This window comes from Muntiacus reevesi, chromosome 18 (assembly GCF_963930625.1).
Source record: "Muntiacus reevesi chromosome 18, mMunRee1.1, whole genome shotgun sequence".
NCBI classification, from domain to species: domain Eukaryota; kingdom Metazoa; phylum Chordata; class Mammalia; order Artiodactyla; family Cervidae; genus Muntiacus; species Muntiacus reevesi.
Window position 1 is genome coordinate 45,775,536 of NC_089266.1, and position 18,551 is coordinate 45,794,086.

General features: G+C 48.3%; 1 protein-coding gene across 1 annotated transcript in view; it reads right to left on the bottom strand.

Moving 5' to 3' along the window:
* The window catches only part of ASIC2 (acid sensing ion channel subunit 2), a 1,197,965-nt gene extending 1,179,787 nt beyond the window's left edge, over positions 1 to 18,178 (bottom strand). Inside the window, exon 1 of the mRNA XM_065909980.1 lies at positions 17,624 to 18,178. Within this exon, the coding sequence (XP_065766052.1) occupies positions 17,624 to 18,178 (555 nt within the window). The remainder of the gene's footprint in view (positions 1 to 17,623) is intronic.
* Positions 18,179 to 18,551: the final 373 nt, after the last annotated feature.

Sequence of the window (18,551 nt, forward strand, 5' to 3'; positions counted from 1 at the left end):
ATGGAGAAGGAAATGGCAACCCACTCCAGTATACTTGCCTGGAGAACCCCATGGACAGAGGAGCCCGGCAGGCTACAGTCCATGGGGTCGCAAGCGTCGGACACGACATAGCGACTAAACCGCCCACCTGTGAAATTCAGCCCCAAACTCATTACCTGGATCTAATCAAGAGGGAACATCAGACAAACCCAAACTGAAAATCATTTGGCAAAATGACTAGCCTTGAATTATTTAAAAAGAAAAAAAGTCAAGGTCATGAAGGTCAGGAAGAAAGTGAGAAGCAGTTCCAGAATATAGAAGACTCAGAAGATTTGACAACCAAGAGCCTCCTGGGAGGGATCCTTTGGCCAAAGAGGATATGTCTGGGACCAGTGGAGAAAGGATACGCAGGAATCCTTTGCATTAGTCTCATATATATATGTGTGTGTGTGTGTGTGTGTGACTATGTGTCTGTGTATATACGTGTGTGTGTATATATATATATATACACATTTTAAATTGTATCAAAGGATAAAAAAGAAAAAAAGTTACACATATAATCTCTTGGAAGATTTTTAGAGCCTCCCCTGTGTTGTCTTATATAATCTTCGGTTGTTTTCCTGGAATCTGATTACTGCTCCCCACCAGGCTATGAGCTCCTTGACCTTCTGAACCAGGCCTTGTGTGTGTATGTGTGTGTTAGTCACTCACTCGTGTCCAACTCTCTGTGACCCCATGGACTGCAGCCCACCAGGTTCCTCTGTCCATGGAGTTCTCCAGGCAAGAACACTGGAATGGGTTGCCATTTCCTTCTCCAGGACCAAGCCTTATGCATTTCCATTTCTTTAGAGCTTAGCCCAGAGCTTAGGAAGCACTCAGTCAATGCTGGCTGAACCAGTACCCTGGGTAACTCACAACCCCTGAGACTGGTTAGTGTATCTCTGGACATAACGCATGTGTATATGTACAGTAGCTCAGTTAGTGTCCAACCCTTTGTGACCCTATGGACGGCAGCCCTCCAGACTCCTCTGTGCATGGAATTTTCTAGGCAAGAATACTGGAGTGGGTTGCCACTTCCTACTCCAGGGGAACCTCTGGGACCCAGGGATCGAACCCAAGTCTCTTGTGTCTACTGCATTGGCAGGTGGATTCTTTATCACTGCGCCACCTGGGAAACCCCTCTGGGCATACTGACTGTTGGTAAATTCCTCCAGATATGAAGCTGGATTACACCTCTCTGCAAACCCAGAGCATGTCTTCCCTACAGCAATGAGCTATGTGTCGTGGAACAGTGTCCTGCTTCCCAGGGGCATGTTGCCTGAGACCACAGACTCCAAGGAGCCGCCTTCTTGCCTCATTGCTTCAGAGGAGAACAACAGTCCCTGTTTGTTTAATCCCAGCCCATTGTGGCAGCCTTGACTGCACAGAGCTCACTTGTGATTCATGTGAATGTCACTCGAGCTCCCAGAGGTTTGCAGCCATAATTCAACATTTGTTAATAGCCACTTAGAATGTCCCTGAAATAGCTAACAGGCCCAGGGGATAAAAGGTGTTCTGCTAAGAAATCATTCTAGGAAGACAGAAGCAGCCTTGGCCCCAACTTTAGAAGACACTGTTATTTCCAGTTCATGAAGATGCTTCTCTCTCACTGGCCACCTTCTCACACTTTTAGAGGGGTGGACATCTCTCAGGGCCGTCAAGGAGAAAGCAGGACCTAAAATTCCCTACACCATCACAGTGGACATGCTAAAACATCTTCCCCATCGCTCCTGCTCCAAAGAAAGGTCCCTCTATCGTCAGAGCCAATGGAGGAGGAGGACCCAATCCAGACAATCTCAGGAGAAAGCCCCCAGCTCAAAGAACAGAAATGAGGGAATATAAAAATGTTCTACTGAATTAGAAGCTAAAAAGTTGGTGAATAGATGGAGATGTAAAGAGGGAGAAGGGTGAGACCCAACTCACCGTTGAGCTCTACCATGCTGCATAGTTTACAAGTTATTTAATTCTCCCCAAATTGGATTGAATATCTTACCCAAGCTCATCTAACTGATAGAGTAAATCCTCTACACAGGAACAAGTTCCATTCCAAGAGCATGTTTGAAAGTCAAACTTATTTGTAAGTCCAACAAAATTAGCCTAGGTACCCAACTAACAATGGAGGAGGGCATGGCAACCCACTCCAGTATCCTTGCCTGGAGAATCCCCAAGGACAGAGGAGCCTGGAGGGCTATAGTTTGTAGGGTCACAAAGAGTTGGACGCGACTGAGCAATGAAGTATAGTTCACCCAACTAACACAGTTGCCTACTGTACTGTAGTAAGTTTATAATATGTTCACATCTTTGAAAATTCAAAACTTGAAGTTTCGTATGTAGAAGACTTACTGTATATGATTATAAAACTTCAGTCGAGATCATCTCACTCTGCAGTCCTGGCTCTCAACCCCTATGGTCTACTACCCCCCCAACACTGTTCAGAGCACAGGTGGGCTGAATCTTCAAAGTCAAGTCACATATTCGGAGGCAGAAGCTCTCAATGCCAAGCTCCCACCACCTGGTTCCTTCAACATATCTGTTTCTCATAAAATTATCATTCACCAGCTGTTGTTGTTGTTCAGTCCCAGGTCAGGTCTAACTGTTTGCATTCCCATGGACTACAGCTCACTGGGGCTCCCTGTCCCTCACCATCTCCCGGAGTTTACCCAAGTTCATGTCCATTGAGTCGGTGATGCCATCCAACCATTTCAAATGCCAGAATTGGATTTAAAATGGGGAAGTGGAGGCAGAAAGAGCCAGCAAGGCAGAATCCCGTGCACATCTGAAAATAGATGCGCATGTCCTAATGTCAGACCCCAGAGCCCCCCAGTTAGCAATTTGAGAGGGACAGCAAGTGTCAGTCTGGCAATAAAAGACTTTTCCACCATCTCCACCTTCCTAAAGAGGGTGACGTGGAATTACTCGGCCTGGCCACCTGTACATTCCTGAGCTGACAGATCAGGGAGGCAAGAATAAAGGATCTGATGCAGATTTGCAGAGCTGGGAGGTCGAGGGGACCACAGACACGCATCCAGCTCCTAGGGCTGCCATGCTTGTGACAGGCAGAAATCATGGCAGCAGATCCAAAGCCCACTCTCCCCGAAAAGGGAAAACTGATTTCATAGAGTTGATGCTCGGTTCCCTGACTGTGCAACCAGTGAAACCAGCTGTGCCAAGGTGCACATTAGCCCAGAATCCACTTGCATGGTCATCAACCAAAAAAGGTCTGGGGGGAGTCCCCTCTCAGAACCAGTCATTTGACTGCATCCATGCTCCTCTTCCTCCTCTCAGCCTGGAACTGGAGCTGGAAGGCCTTGTTCCAGAAAGCTGAAATATCCTCTTGCAGCACAAAACTGTCCTCTGGTGCAAACTATTATATGTAGGATGGATACACAAGGTCCTACAGTGTAGCACAAGAAACTATATTCAAAGTACTGTGATACAAACTGGGGCTCTGATACAATGACCAGCCTAGACAGCATATTAAAAAGCAGAGACATTACTTCGCCTACAAAGGTCCGTCTAGTCAAGGTTATGATTTTTCCAGTGGTCATGTACGGATGTGAGAGTTGGACCGTGAAGAAAGTTGAATGCCGAAGAATTGATGCTTCTGAACTGTGGTGTTGGAGAAGACTCTGGAGAGTCCCTTGGACTGCAAGGAGATCCAACCAGTCCATCCTAAAGGAGATCAGTCCTGGGTGTTCATTGGAAGGACTGATGCTGAAGCTGAAACTCCAATACTTTGGCCACCTGATGCGAAGAGTTGACTCATTGGAAAAGACCCTGATGCTGGGAGGGATTGGGGGCAGGAGGAGAAGGGAATGACAGAGGATGAGATGGCTGGATGGCATCACTGACTTGATGGACATGGGTTTGAGTAAACTCTGGGAGTTGGTGATGGACAGGGAGGCCTGGTGTGCTGCGATTCATGGGGTCACAAAGAGTCGGACACAACTGATCAACTGAACTGAACTGAACCACCTAGCGGGGTGGGAAAGGGTGGGAGGTTCAGGAGGGAGGGGACATATGTACACCTGTGGCTGATTCATGCTGATGGATGGCAGAAACCAAACCAATATTGTAAAGCAATTGTCCTTCAATTTAAAACAAACTTAATGGAGAAGGAAATGGCAACGCACTCCAGTATTCTTGCCTGGAATATTTCACGAACAGAGGAGCCTGGCAGGCCACAGTCCATGGGATCGCCGAGAGTCAGACACGACTGGGTGACTGAGCGCAGTATGAGTCTATGCATGCATTTATGTCATTGCATACACCCTACAGTGATCTGGGACTTAATGGGCTCCCTAGGTAAACATTTTTCCTAAAGGTGACAGCTGGCTTTTTCATCTATGTATCTTCAGCATCTAGCTCAGTGCCTAGCACATAACAGGCATTCCGTTTTTTTTTTTTTAATGAAAATAAATAAGTAAATAAAATTTAAAAATCCTATGATAAACCATAGTGGAAAAAACAGAGAAAGAATGTATATGTGTGTGTGTATATATATATAGAGAGAGAGAGATGTATGTGTGTTTGTGTGTGTGTATAGAGAGAGAGTTGTGTGTGTATGTATATGAAAAATAAATCACTGTGCTATAAAGCAGAAATTAACACAGCATTGTAAATCAGCTATACTTCAATAAAATTAAGGAAAAAACCCTCATTTGCCTTCAGTCGTAGAGAGCTGGGCTGCCTTTACCTCTTCTCTCAGTTTACATGCACAAAGGTGAGGGATGCAGGTAAGAGATGGGGGCTACATGGACAGCTGCACCCCACTCTCCTGCTTTCATTCAACCCTTGGGAGCTGCCAGGCTCCTGGTTCCCTGAGCAAGATACAAGAGACATGGAGGAAACTTCAGCCTAAACTTCAAGTCCTTTGAGCTGAAAACTCACAGATGAATAGCCTGACTTCACTCAGCCCAGCATAAACAAGCTTGATGTCCTCAAAGAGAACCCCCAACGGGAGTCAGAAGGCAGGAACTCTGATTCGCAAAGGAACCACTCTCTTGCTGAGTGACCCTGCGTCTGTCACTTAGCTGCTCTGAGCCTTACGTGTTCAACTCTGAAACAGATACACTACTCCCTTTTCTGCTTTCAGAGTTACTTCGAGGACCAAACAGCATTTAGGAAGCCTGGAGGACCGGGAGCCAGAGTTGCTGCTGCTGCTAAGTCACTCAGTCGTGTCCGACTCTTAGCGACCCCACGGACTGCAGCCTACCAGGCTCCTCCATCCATGGGATGTTCCAGGCAAGAGTACTGGAGTGGGGTGCCATTGCCTTCTCTGGGAGCCAGAGTACCTGGTTCAAATACCACTTCCACCAATTCTTAGCTAAGTGACTTCAGGCTTGTCGTTTAACCTTTCTCAGCCTCAATTTTTTTCCCTACCAAAAACACAGAGCTACAAATAGAGACTGAATCCCAGGTAAAGGACAGGATTTGAGACGTACCGTGCATTCAGAAAACATTAGCAATTATTAACGGGTTTTGTAAACTACATAGTTTTGGTCAAATGGAAGGAATTCTATTTCTGACATATTCTAGGTGTCTCTAGTAGCTTAGAGCAGGATCTGGGTGCCTGGCTTGTTCACAGCCTCATCCTCATACTCTTGGAATTCACAAACATCAATGTGGATTTCCCCCCAAAATCCTTGGCTCTCAGATGTCAGTAAGTTTTATTTCCACTTCACCTTAGTAATAATAAAAATTACAGCAGCAACAAAATATTGACACTCCACATCTGGCCTGAAGCTCACAGGTTCACTTCTATTATTTCATTCATGTAGCACACCATCCTATATAGTAAGTACCAGTGTAATTATTGTTTAATACGTGAGGAAACGGAGGAGAAGTAATTTGCACAAGGTCATTACTAAGATTCGTTTGTTTAAGTCACAGAACAGTTCACTTCTGACACCAAGCGGGTGGGTTTTCCCCTCATACCAAGCAATTTTGACCCTAACTACCCAGAGTTAGGGCAAACCCCAAAGATTAAAGGTTCAGACCCATAAGATGGTCCCCAGTTCAGATGCCAGTCTCCAAGACACCTGTACTTCATACCAGCTGACTATAAATCAAGGTTCCCATGACCCCCTCCTCGGGTTTGATAATTATCTAGCATGGCCTCCAGTACTCAGGAAAAATTCTCTTACTCTGGCTGGTTTATTTCAGAGAACACAACTCCAGAACAGCCAGACGGAAGAGGATCTTGGGACAGCATATAGCATAAACAGAACTGAGCTTCCACCCTTTCCCTGGGTATGCCAGCCCCCCAGCACCTCCACGTGTTCACCAGCCCAGAAGTTCTCTGAACCCCTTCATTCAGAGGTTCTGATGGAGAGGTCCCATTACACAGGCGGGGTTGATTAAATTATTGGCCACTGGGGATTAGCTCAATTTCCAACCTTCTCATCACATGACTGATAGAAACCAGACCTCATCCTGAAGCCGTCCAGGCGGCCAGCAAGATTTACTTCTTTAGCATAAACTCAGGTCTGGTTGAAACGGCCTTTTTAGGAATAACAAAAGATGCTCCTGGGACTTCTCTAGCAGTCCAGTGGTTAAGACTTCGTCCTCTAATATAGAAGGTGAGGGTTGAATCCCTGGTCAAAGAGCTAAAATTACACTGTGCCTCTCGGTCAAAAAACCAAAACATAAAACAGAAGCAATATTGCAACAAATTCAGTAAAGACTTTAAAACAATATTTTTAAAAATACTCCTCTCACCCAACCCCTCCAGATATTCCAAAGGTTTTCAATTCTTGTACCAGGAACCAGCAAATGAAGACCAAATATGCCTTTCTTATAAATCAAAAAACCATAGCTATGCAAGCCTGGAGCCCACACTTATCAGGCACTGAAATCCACAGTTGGCTGAAATATCTGACTGTGTAATTACCTCTGGTACCAGTGCCCCAGCATCCTCCCCACACTTGCCATTAACACCCTGGTACTCCCAGGCAGGGCATTCTCCCAGCCAGGTTAGCCTTCCCAGCCTCTGTAACCGGGGCTATCACTAACCCCACCCATTCTAGAGGTACCCTTTTTAAATAATTTTCTTTACTTATTTATTTTCATTTTTTAATTTTTGGCTGTGCTGGGTCTTCACTGCTGTGTGGGGTTTTCTCTAGTTGCAGCAAGCAGGGAAGGCTTCCCAGTGTGGTGGCACAGGCTCTAGGGCTCACAGGCTTCAGTAATTGTAGCACATGAGCTCAGTAGTTGCGGCTCCCAGGCTCTAGAACACAGGCTGAATAGTTATGGTACACGGGCTTAGTTGTTCTTTGGCATGTGGGATCTTCCCAGACTAGGGATCGAACCCAAGTCTCCGGCCGTGGCAGGTGGATTCTTTACCACTGAGCCCCCAGGGAAGCCCTAGAGTAACCTTTAACTCAAGTACCTCTTTGTCTCTCCTGCCCCCACTGGAAACCAGGCCAAGCCCAAACACATCCAAGATCTGCTTTCTGAGACTGGCACCAGTGCTCAGAATTTACGATGAATTGTCCTGGGAACTACTTTTCCAGAAGCTGCACAGATTCCCTTGGGGAGACCAGATCATTTACCAGCCACTCCAAGCCCTGGTGACCACCACCCACACACATCCTGCTCTCTCTCTGGATAAACTGAGCTTCTTCTGTCTCCAGGGATTTTCTGGCAGCAGCATCCTTACTCCTTACTCTTGAAACTCTCAGCCTCAAAGCTACACGGTATTGTGTAGCAAGCTGCATGTGCTAGCTTGCCTCTATTATCGATTCTTCTCAAAGCCATCTGTCAGTGGCCCTCACCTCTGACCCCAAATATCTGTTCCAAAAGGAAATAAATCAAAGATGCTCAGAGCTGAAAGTAACTGTAGAGGTCATTACAGCCAACTCTTTACGTGACATTGATCCACCTCTACAGCATCGCCATTAAGCAACTGTGTGGCCTCAGCTACAGAGCACGGGTCGTCCCAGGATGGCTCCTTCCAAGCAGCTGATACCACCTCTGTGAATGACTTCCCACCCATGGGTACCCGCACCGCCCTCTGGCCTCTCAAAGAGAAAACCTCATCTCTCTTCCCTAGGAGGACCTTTTAAGTGCATGAAGACGGCAACCCCCCAGCCTTGGGTCACCTGCTCCCCTTTTCAGGCTAAACAGTTCTCAGTTCTTCCCTGCGCTCCTCATCACTCATGGTTTCTGTGACATATGAGGAGCATCACCCCTGGTCAGCCGTACATTTCTCACTGCCTCCTGCTTTATGGATGAGCCCGAGCCACTGCCAACATCAAAGGCAGCCGCCTCCTCCCTGTGGCCTGAAGCCAGACTGAGGCCCATCCAGTGAAGGCTGGGAGGAGGACAAGAAAGGGACGCGCTCAGAGACAGCGGAACTGGGAAAGGACGAGAAGGCAGGTGTTGGTAAGGGTGAGAGCTAGGGTGTGAGCAGCCTGGGGTGGGGGCGGCGGCAGGTGGGGACCGGTGGGTAGGCAGGAGCTTCGAGAATAGAACAGCTCAGCCCTTAGGGCACAGGCAACTTTGGGAAGGGCTTTCCTTGGACAAAAATTTCCAAAGAGGAATAAACAGCTGAGCCCAGAATAATGAATCCCAATCAAAGAGATGCTCATCTGAGTTATGAAAAGTCTCCCATGGAAATTGTTACAGACCCCAGAAGAGGACACATCTGGAGAGACTGGGGCTTATAAGACTTTGGAAATCGATATTTCCTTCGCTCCAAGCCAGACACACGGTTCACGTGCCTAAGTGATTCTCCATTGTGTCAAATAGATGGAGAAGCAAAGACGAATCAATACATAGGTTGGGTTCCCTAGCAGAGCCTGAGACAGGGTTCCTCATCCAGGTAATTTATTGAGGGGATGATGAACTCAGGAAAAGCCTAGAAGGCAGGGAGGGACGCAGGATAGGGAAGGAAGAAGACATAAGCAAAGTCGGGTTTTGGGGAGATGCGGAGCTCAGCCTGACCCCATGGAAAGCTCAGGAGTGTGAAAAACGGCACCCTAATTTCTGCGGTCTTGAGATGTCTGGCATTTTGTGCACCTGGGTCAGTCAGTTGCTGGCCCCTGGCTGCCCCCAGGCGGTGGGGAGGTGTATAACTTCTCAGATATCTCCTAGAGAGGCACCTCCAGCCATCTAAGGACCAAGGGTGTCCTTCTGATCTCAGGGCAGATAGGAGCCATTGTCAGGAGCTGCAGCCCCAGAAGCAGGAGGGAGGGTCTGGATGGAAGACCTTACAGCATCTTTCACAAACACCCTTGCGAACTTGAACACAGACCCCTGCTCACAACTCTAGGACCAGTGTGATGGAGACTTTTAGCCAAACTGATCAACTGCAACCCCACACAGGGCTCACACACAGTTTTGATTGTAGGGTTCGGTGCCTCCCTGTCCCCACTACACCCACACAGGATACCAAGGTATTTTTCCTTCCATTGTACACCTCTATCTACATAACACAAACAAATAAATCGATAAGCATATCTGGTTACTAAATAACATCCATTCCTTGCCTCCAAACATAAAATTGTAGTTTCAACGAACAAATGTGAGATCAGAAAATAACCTGTGATTGTGTTCTACTATATTAGAGTTCTACAAATTGGCACATCCTTGAGAATCACCTAGTTTAGCCCGCTCGTCTTACAAGTAAAGAAACTGAGGCCCAGAGAAGCTAATTACCTTGCCCAAGGTTGGGTCACTCCATCAACAGAAGTCAATAAACACAGGCAAATACGTTCCTTCTGTGCTTCATGCTTTATTTCTCCTGAATACAAATTTCTGTGGTCAGTGAGGTAATCGATAGGGAATAGACCTGAGTCATGAGAAAATAAGTGCTGGGAGATGGAGACATGCGTTCGCAACCAAAGGATGACCCTTTGCAGAATGTCCTTCTCAAATAAAGCCCATTCTGATAAATAGGCTCCCAACACAGGCTTCCAGTAACCACTAAGGCCCATCTGTATGGACTGGCTTGAAGTCCATTGCAGGGGAGAACTATGATACATGGAATTTCAAATTTGCAGAGGTGATGAAGGCCATTAGTTTCAGGTTACAATAGATCATGGGTCAAATAGCCCTGCTGGTCAAGTTTGATATGGCAACTTTGCTCCATCAAACACAAACACTCCAACAAAAAAAAGAGACAGCACACAGCACACTTTCAAATATCTCTAGACCCAGGTGACATATTTTCGTTCTGCTGGAGAAAATGGGATTACTTGGTTCTTTGAAATATGAACTGCTCTATGGGAACAATGTCTCTGACAACGAGCTTGGTGCTAAAACCTACCAATTCAAAAAAAATAATAAAAATAAAAAAGCTACCAATTCAGTTGTTGGGGGACTTTTTACATGGCATCCCATTTCAGCTCTTACTCTAGAAATTGGTAGCAAACTAGGATTCAGAAACTTCACGGAAAGTTGTCTAGAGTTCATCTCATCATTAAGGGAAAGACTTGCTATAGAAAGAAAAAGGGAGCTGCTGGAGTGAGGAGGAAGACTCCACTTCCAATGCAGTGAGCTCTCGGGTAGCCCTCTTCATCAGCAATCCTGGAGGTCTAAGAGCTCCCGGGGACAAACGTGGAAACACAGAGCAACCAGGTACCAGCTCAGTGGCCTGAGGCAGCCTTAGCCTTTCTTGGCAAGTCGATGGTTTGGGTTATTGTAACATTCACTCCTAGTTAGTATCCCAGCCCTTCATCACATCAGAGAGAAGTCAACACACCCTGAAAGCTTTACTGCCAGAAAGATATGACCTAACACCCTGCAAACTAGAAGATCCCAACCAGAGGTTGGCACCATGGAAAACCACCCACTCAGCTGGGCAGAGGTTGCCTCTGCAAGGGCATGGTAAATATGCACAAGACTTCCAAGCAACTTCAGGAATAAGAGCTATCATTCACTTTGCATTCAAGGCAATGTATATGTGTGCATGTTAAGTCTCTTCAGTTGTGTATGACCGTATGGACTGTAGCCCGCCAGGCTCCTCTGTCCATGGATTCTCCAGGCAAGAACACTGGAGTGAGTGGTCATACTCTCCTCCAGGGGATCTTCCTGATCCAAGGATCAAATCCATGTCTCTTATGTCTCCCGCATGGGCAGGCGACTTCTTTACCACTAGCACCATCTGGGAAGCCCAGTGCAATGCGTACCATTTTGATACAGAACCTAGAAACTTCCCAGGTTAGGGTAAGTCAGGGTCTATATACTGTGCTGAGGCAGGCAGAGATGACCAGGCAAGGAGAACCTCGTGGTCTTCACAGTCCGTGGTCCTCATGGGCATGAGGAGTTGGGTCTCATCCAGGAATGAGAATAAGCCTCAGTCAGAAGATCTAACTGGGGTTCAATAAACACATCTCTGGTTCAGTTCAACAAACATACAACACACAGGACCAAGATGGCTTCAGGTAAATGCACACCTGGGCTGTCAATAAAGGGCCATCATAAAAGAGTAACTTGGACTAACCCTGGCGGCTCAATGGTGAAGAATCTGCCTGCCAGTGCAGGAGACACAGATTCGAACTCAGACCCAGGAAAATTCCATGTGTCCCAGAGCAACTAAGCCCGTGTGCCCCGACTACTGAAGCCCACGTGCCTAGAGCCACTCACAACTAGAGAGTAGCCCCTGCTCACCACAACGAGAGAAAAGCCCACGCAGCAACAAGAACCCAGTATAGCCAAAAATAATAAACAAATAAATAAAATTATTTCAAAAAAAGAGCAACTCTTGTTCAATTCTGAACCTAAAACCCAAGGAAGCTAAGAGAGGCTGGTACCTCTTTCGCTCACAAATTATCCCTGGATGCTCCTGGCAGATAAGACAAAATATATCCCACCAAAGGGGTATTGCTCAGACCCATGGAGACCCATCTGTGGATTTTATTTTTACACTAAATAGACCTTTGAAGGAATTTCTAACCCTCCGGATACTACCCAGGGGACCCAGGGAGAAGGCAGCAAGCAGACACGGGCTGAGTGTATACTGCATTCCAGACCAGGCATTAGATATATAGACGTGTGAACTCAGGCATGACCAAATGGAGTTACTCCCCAAACACCAAAATAATACATGCAATTATATCTAAGATGCTATTATGGGCAAGGTTTTCTTCTTTATTCTTTCCCACACTTCCCAAGTTTTCTCCAGTGAGCATGGATTGTTTCTATAATCAGAAAGTGTATTATTAAAATAATAACAATAATGAGACAAGTCATCTCAATGCAGGTGGAATCCCGGGTACCTACACTGAAAAGGGAAGCCAAAAATGGCCATTTTTCAGTTGATATCAGAGCCACCTTACATTTGAAAAGCTGCAAACCCACTTCACACACTCTGATGACACATTGGAAGAGCTTTCCATGTGATAAGCAGTTCTAAGTCCCGAAAACATAAAATTAGGGGAAAAAAATCATGTCTTACAGGAAGGAGAGACTGAAATGGACAATGTATAAAAATTATCAGTGGTTAAAGAGTTCAAGTATTAAATTAAATCTCCTCCAAGGTCCCTTTCAGCCTAAACACTTTATGATTCTAATGCAAGGAAAAGTATGCATAATGACTGTTCTCTCAGAGGAGTACGCCAAAGGCTGTCTAGAAGACAGGGGAGGAAGAGATTAATTTAGATTATGATATGGGGAGAGGGGTTGGCAGTGGTTTCCTAGAGAAGGCCACAGAGATGTTAAAGCTGGGTTTTAAAGGATAAGTAGGATTTAAATAAATAGACATAGAGAGAGGTGAGAGATGTAAAGAAGACAGACAGGCCCATGAGCAAAGGATGTGGGATCAATTCAGGAAACAGTAAGGAACTAAGGAAAAAAAAAAAAAAACAGCTTTCCTGGGTATTTACTGTGGGCAGGCCCTATATTCAGCATGACAGATGCAGATAAAGTGTTTGATGAGACAAGATTCCTGCTCTCAACAAGCCCCCCAATGCAGAGGGGTAAGAAATGGGCCATAAGCTCTCTGATGGCAAAGATCTGGTCTAGCACCATCCCTGCACTGTTTAACTAACAAAGGAATGGATGTGCTAGACACCCATAGGACACACTATGATAAAGGATACCTGCCTGGTACCCTGGCCACTCGACTCCTACCAGGGATGGGGGCGCAGGACAAGCTTCCTTGGCTGAGGTTAGTGGCATGAGCTAAACAAGGAAGCCAAGACGGTGGGTAAGGAGAGGGTGTTCAGGTAGCAAAACTGATACAGAAATACTGTGAAAAGGGAACACTTGAGAGTGAAGAATCCCACAAACACAGCAGTTGCCTGCTCTAAAGCTGTGAGTGAGTCACAGTATGGAAGAGTGGGCAGGGCCCTGGCCTGGAGTCATGGGAGTCGGAATCCAACCAAGGCTCAGGCAACACTCCCATGGGATGCTAAAGAAAGCAAGGGGCCTGCTCCTGTACCAAGCCTCTGCCCTGCACCGGCTCTTGGCATCCTTGGCCTCCCTAGATCAGTACGACTCTGAGTGGCAGGTATTATTGTTTTTAATTAGAGATGGAGAGGGTATAGTTAAGAAATTTGCCTTACACAAATTACAGATTATACAGCAAAGAGGGGGTATGGTTGGAATTCCAACTCAGATCTCTCCCCAAAGCCACCATTCTTCACACACCTGCTCCTCCTGTGATAAGGAGTAATAAGATTAGCTATGGACCCACCGGCCTGGGGCAAGAATTCCAAATATATGAGCTTGCCAAACCCTCCCCAACCCATCTCTCTAAGGCCATGTGATGTGGATGACTAAGAGTCATAGAATTGCCTCTAACAAGATCCCATTGTGGAGGGACCTTTCTTTTAGTACGAAAAGAAAGAAATGCCTTTCCTAAGAAATGTCAGGTTTAAAGTACATGCGCATGCACACACACACATACACACACACACTATGGGAATCAGGTTAAAAATGCAAACTGGGGGGTCTACTGCATTCCTGAACTTGGAGGCAGATGAACCCCAATGTGATAAGCAGAGAAATGACGTGAAACCATCACGTGCTAGTGACAAGCAGTGGGACTGCCACCTGTCCGCAACAGTTAGCAATTGAATCCAGCTGTGACCTCCACTCTAAGAAACCTCATCTCTGCGATGCTAGGCTTTCACCCAGGGCTCCATACAGAGAAGGTAGCAACCTCCTCGCTACCGTGACAGCATTACTCATCAACTGACTCTTCTGGTGGGCTGCAAACAGGGCAAGGAGCCTGGACAATAAAAACCTTCCCACCTATCTTGATAATAACCCTGCCTTACATCTGCATCGTTGTCACAACACACAAAAGGACTTTGGTATATACCATCTCACGTGATTCGTTCTCCCCTGTGAGTTACAAAGTCACGGGTTACAATCAGATGTTCCAGGAGCAAGTCAGTGCCGAGAAGGGTACAAAACACAACCTAGAGAATAAGCTTAAGAAGTGATGGAGCTGGGATTCAAGCTTAAGTCTTCCTACTTCTAATCTTAACTTCAACTCATCCAGTCATAACCAAACACCCCCATGGCGAGCCCTCTCGCCCTTTTCTTCCACACTAGGCCAGTTGGGCAGGCTCTGCCAAGTAGATACTATTATATCAAAACCCTCCTCTTCTTTCCCAGGAAGGAAAAGTATGTACCCATCTGAAGTCAGACGGTCCTAGGTGAGGGCTAAGCGTGTACCTGCTCGAGCATGGTGCACACCTGTTTACATGGCAATCAGAGTCCCACACACGGCTTCTGAGACTTTTAACCTCCGCTGACAGTCTTTCGCTCTGCTAGAATCAAGGCTCATTCGCTAATTAAAGGGTATTATGCACTTCATTGCTCACCAGCTAAGAACTTGGAATAAGGAAGCGTCTGCAAAAGCATTAGCCCTGGAGATAGCACTAGGTCCGCTTTACAGAAAAAGAAAACTGGGAAAAACGATCCACCTGGGACACTCCCTCCCCCATACTTTACTGGTCTACTATGCCAGCCACAGATCACAGAGGAGGGAGCCACCCAGCATAGCACAAACCCAGGGAGAGTCCAGCAAATGAACCAAAAGCAGAGCGGTGCGGGGCACAGAGAATGAATGAGAGAGAAAGATGGTGAGTTAACTTGTTCCACAGCCACCTGTGAGGTCTCACACTTCTCTGGTGCACCCCAGGCCGAGGACAAGTATACCTGAACCCCAGGCCAAGAGGCCAGGAAGACCAGGGTGAGTGGGAAGAATTAGCCTTCACTGCAAAGTCCTGGAACAAACTTGACATCAAGGCCCACCCTTGGAGTCTGGCTGCTCATTGCAATCAATGGGTGAAACAGATCAGCGTCCCGCCTGGAGCCTGCTCCAGGATTCCTGGAGTGGGTGCCCTTTCGGACACTCTCCTGCCCTTTTGGACACAATCCAGCCCTGAGACCCATCCCCTTTTCAATGCAGGGGGAAGACTGAGGGTCAGTCCAAGAAGGGACACTCAACCTAGATCAGTCTTGAATCTGGTGAGGATGACAGATAATGACATGACACTTACTAAGTAATCATTTGTATCCACAGGCAGCTTCCCTATTGAAGTGACAACCTGCCAACATCAAAGGCTCGGGTCAGGATCTAAAGCCTGATCTCTGGCCTCTTGGGACCCCAGGAACCCGAACAACAGGCTGAGTATGAAACAGCAGCTGGGGATCAGAGAGCCTTTAATTCTAAATGGAACTCGGTCATGAGTTGAGAGGAAGTCGCTAGGTGGACATGTGGTTATGCGGATGCTTGAGAGAACTTGGTCCAGAGGCTGCTACCCACCACGGTGGCTCTGGGGCCACCCTCTCTCTCTCTCTCTGCTCTCTGCATGTTCCATGTGTGTTCAGGCAGACAGAGGAACAGCTGAGTGTGTTTCCGAGCTGCGTGGTGCAGTGGAGAAGCTGAGCGTTGCCACGGCACTAGAAAACCCCGGGGTGGATACAATGATGGTTTCAGCCTCCAAGAATGAGGTTCTCCCCCCATCTCTCCCCAAGCCACCTAAGACATCACTTGTGCGTGACATGTTTTCGGATCCTGTTTGCTCCGATTTAGAAAGGCTTCCAGGACAGCTGGTCCCTTCCCCCAGCTCAGACCCGCTTCCTCTTCAGCCTCCATATACCACAGCCAGATTCTGCTGGGCTCTTTTGCACAGTGTTTCAAACAAATCACACAGAACAACTCCCCAAAGAAAGAGAGCGCTACAGTCAGTGAGAAGCAGTACCCTCTCCTTCCCCACCCCCCGCAACACTCAGGCACTCTTGGCTTTTCTAGAGAAGACCAGAGACAGCCCACAGCAAGCACAGAGGCTGTGGGCAGAGATCGGTTGTAGCATTAAAAGAAACTCAGAGCGAGAGGCTGGTAAGGCAGTGGATCTGAGAGCGGGAGGGGAATGGATGTATCACAGAGCAAGGGAGGGCATGTCTTAATTAAGCAGGGGACCTCAGACAAGAGCTGACGACAGAGTCGGGTCTCTCTGCCATTTGCCACGCCGAACTTACGACTGCAATTTGGCTCAAGGTTCTGAGACTCAAAAGCTCTAAGGCAGCTTTGGGAGAAACAGCCACACTGGGCTTCCGGAGGGTCCCAAGGCCCCTGATGTCCCAGGCCCTCCTGGGAGCCAGAAGCTGTCGGCAGCAGCAATCAGACCTGTGATGCCAAGCTCTGCCTAGCAGCCCACTAATTAGGCAGACACAGCTCTCCTCCCATCCTTTCTCTGCCCCTCCAGGAAGCCCCTGCCTGAAAGGGAGCCACCGCCCCCTCCGCTTGTGCTCTTTACTCAGCTCCACACTCCTCCTCCAGGCTTTGGAATCTCGCAGCTGCTCGCCCCCTCCCCACACCACTCCTCTCGTAGCCACGTTGTTAAGCGATCATCATCATCGCACAGAGAGCAAACTGAGTTTCCAGCTGAAACTCCCAGACCAGCCAGCCTGCAACTGCTTTGCCCTCGCAGGCATCTCACGGACCATCCTGCCTCCATCTAAACCCTCCTCTCTGGGCCAAGCAGCCTGGACATCTCTTTGCTTTTGACCTGCCAGCAGATCAGACAGAGACCCCGGGGTCCCCGGCCTCTCCTCTCCCGACACGGGGCTCAGAATCCACACAGGAAAAGGCAGCAAAGAGACTTCCACACCTTTGCAGCATCACCTGCTCCAGCAAGCTCCCAAAGCCACTGGAACCAGCCAGGCTGCCTGGGGCCCCACACCCCCTTCTCTGGCAGCTTTTAGCTCCAGCCCAGCCCACAGGATGCAGGGCCTGATGCTACTTCCGAGCAGAGAGAGAGGGGGAAAAAAATGCTACCTCGTCAATGACAAGCTGTTTCAATCACACAGCTCAGACACCAAGTGCCCTGGACCACGGACAGCTCGGGCCTCCTCCCTCCGGGCGGGTGGAAGGCAGCTCGGCACATCTGGGGGAGCCATCGCCCAAGGCCAGGCCCCCCGCTCACTCTGCACATCCGGCCAGACAACAGTGCCCCATCCCAGCGGGCAGACGCCTCCTGCCAGTTCCAACAACTCTGGCCAACTCCCCTCTTGGCCTTCAACCTGAGGCACGGCTCTGCCTCCTGCTCCAAAGCACAGAGACCTCAAACCGAGCCAGAGGCCACCAGCGTGGCACTTCTCCAAAGGACCAAGCACAGAAAAGAGCTGAATGCCAAGTACTCACGGTGGTGAAGTCCTGGTGGCCACATTCCTGCCCCTTGAACTTGCAGTAGAGCATCATATCCTTCAGGTCATGGCCCACGCGGTGCAGGAACTCCAGCATGCTGAAATGCTTGGGTTTGTAGTGCTTGAAGTTGGCCTTCTGCTGCAGGGCCTCCAGCACCGAGGGGTCGGCCAGGTGCGGGTCGGGGATCTGCAGGTTGACGTCCAGCAGCGCCAGCAGCTCCCCGGCGTGGTATAGGTCATTGGTGGTGAGCCTGGAGAAGCGGAAGCCGTTGAGGTTGCAGAGGGTCACGGCTGGGAAGACCAGGCTCTGGGCCACCACCTCGTCCACCTTGGTGACGTGCTGGTAAGAGAAGTAGTAAGACACTCTCTCCGAGCTCTCCACCAGCAGCAGGCCCAGGGAGCCCACGAAGGCCACGGCCCAGAGCACACGCCGGACGGTCAGCGGCCCGTAGACGAAGATGTGGCGGATGCCGTGGAGGGTGGAGGTGTTGGCGAAGATCTGGATGCTAGAGGGCTGCAGGCTCCCCTCGCTGGGGCTCTCCTTGAGGTCCATGGGGACCCTGTGCAGTTCCGCAACTGGCTTCAGGTTGATCAGATTTCAGGGAAAGAGTTCCCAGTCCTCCGGGCTCTGCTTAAAGCCTGACGTTCAAGGGAGGGAAGGAAAAGCCAGCATCAGACAGGGCAGCAGCACCGGAGTTTATCCTGAGAGCCCAGCCGCACGCTGCCAGGGGTGAGTGTTTATATTAAAAAAAAAAAAACCCATTCAAACTCTAGCTTCTGATTTTTTCCAGGCGATAAGGAGGGCTGGTTTTATTTAGGGAGACACCAAGGTGATGTGGAAGAGATGTGGGTGGGAAGGGAGAGCTTAGCCAATGGAAATAAAGTCCTCCCCCCTACACACGCCACTAGAGACAAGATTAAAAGCG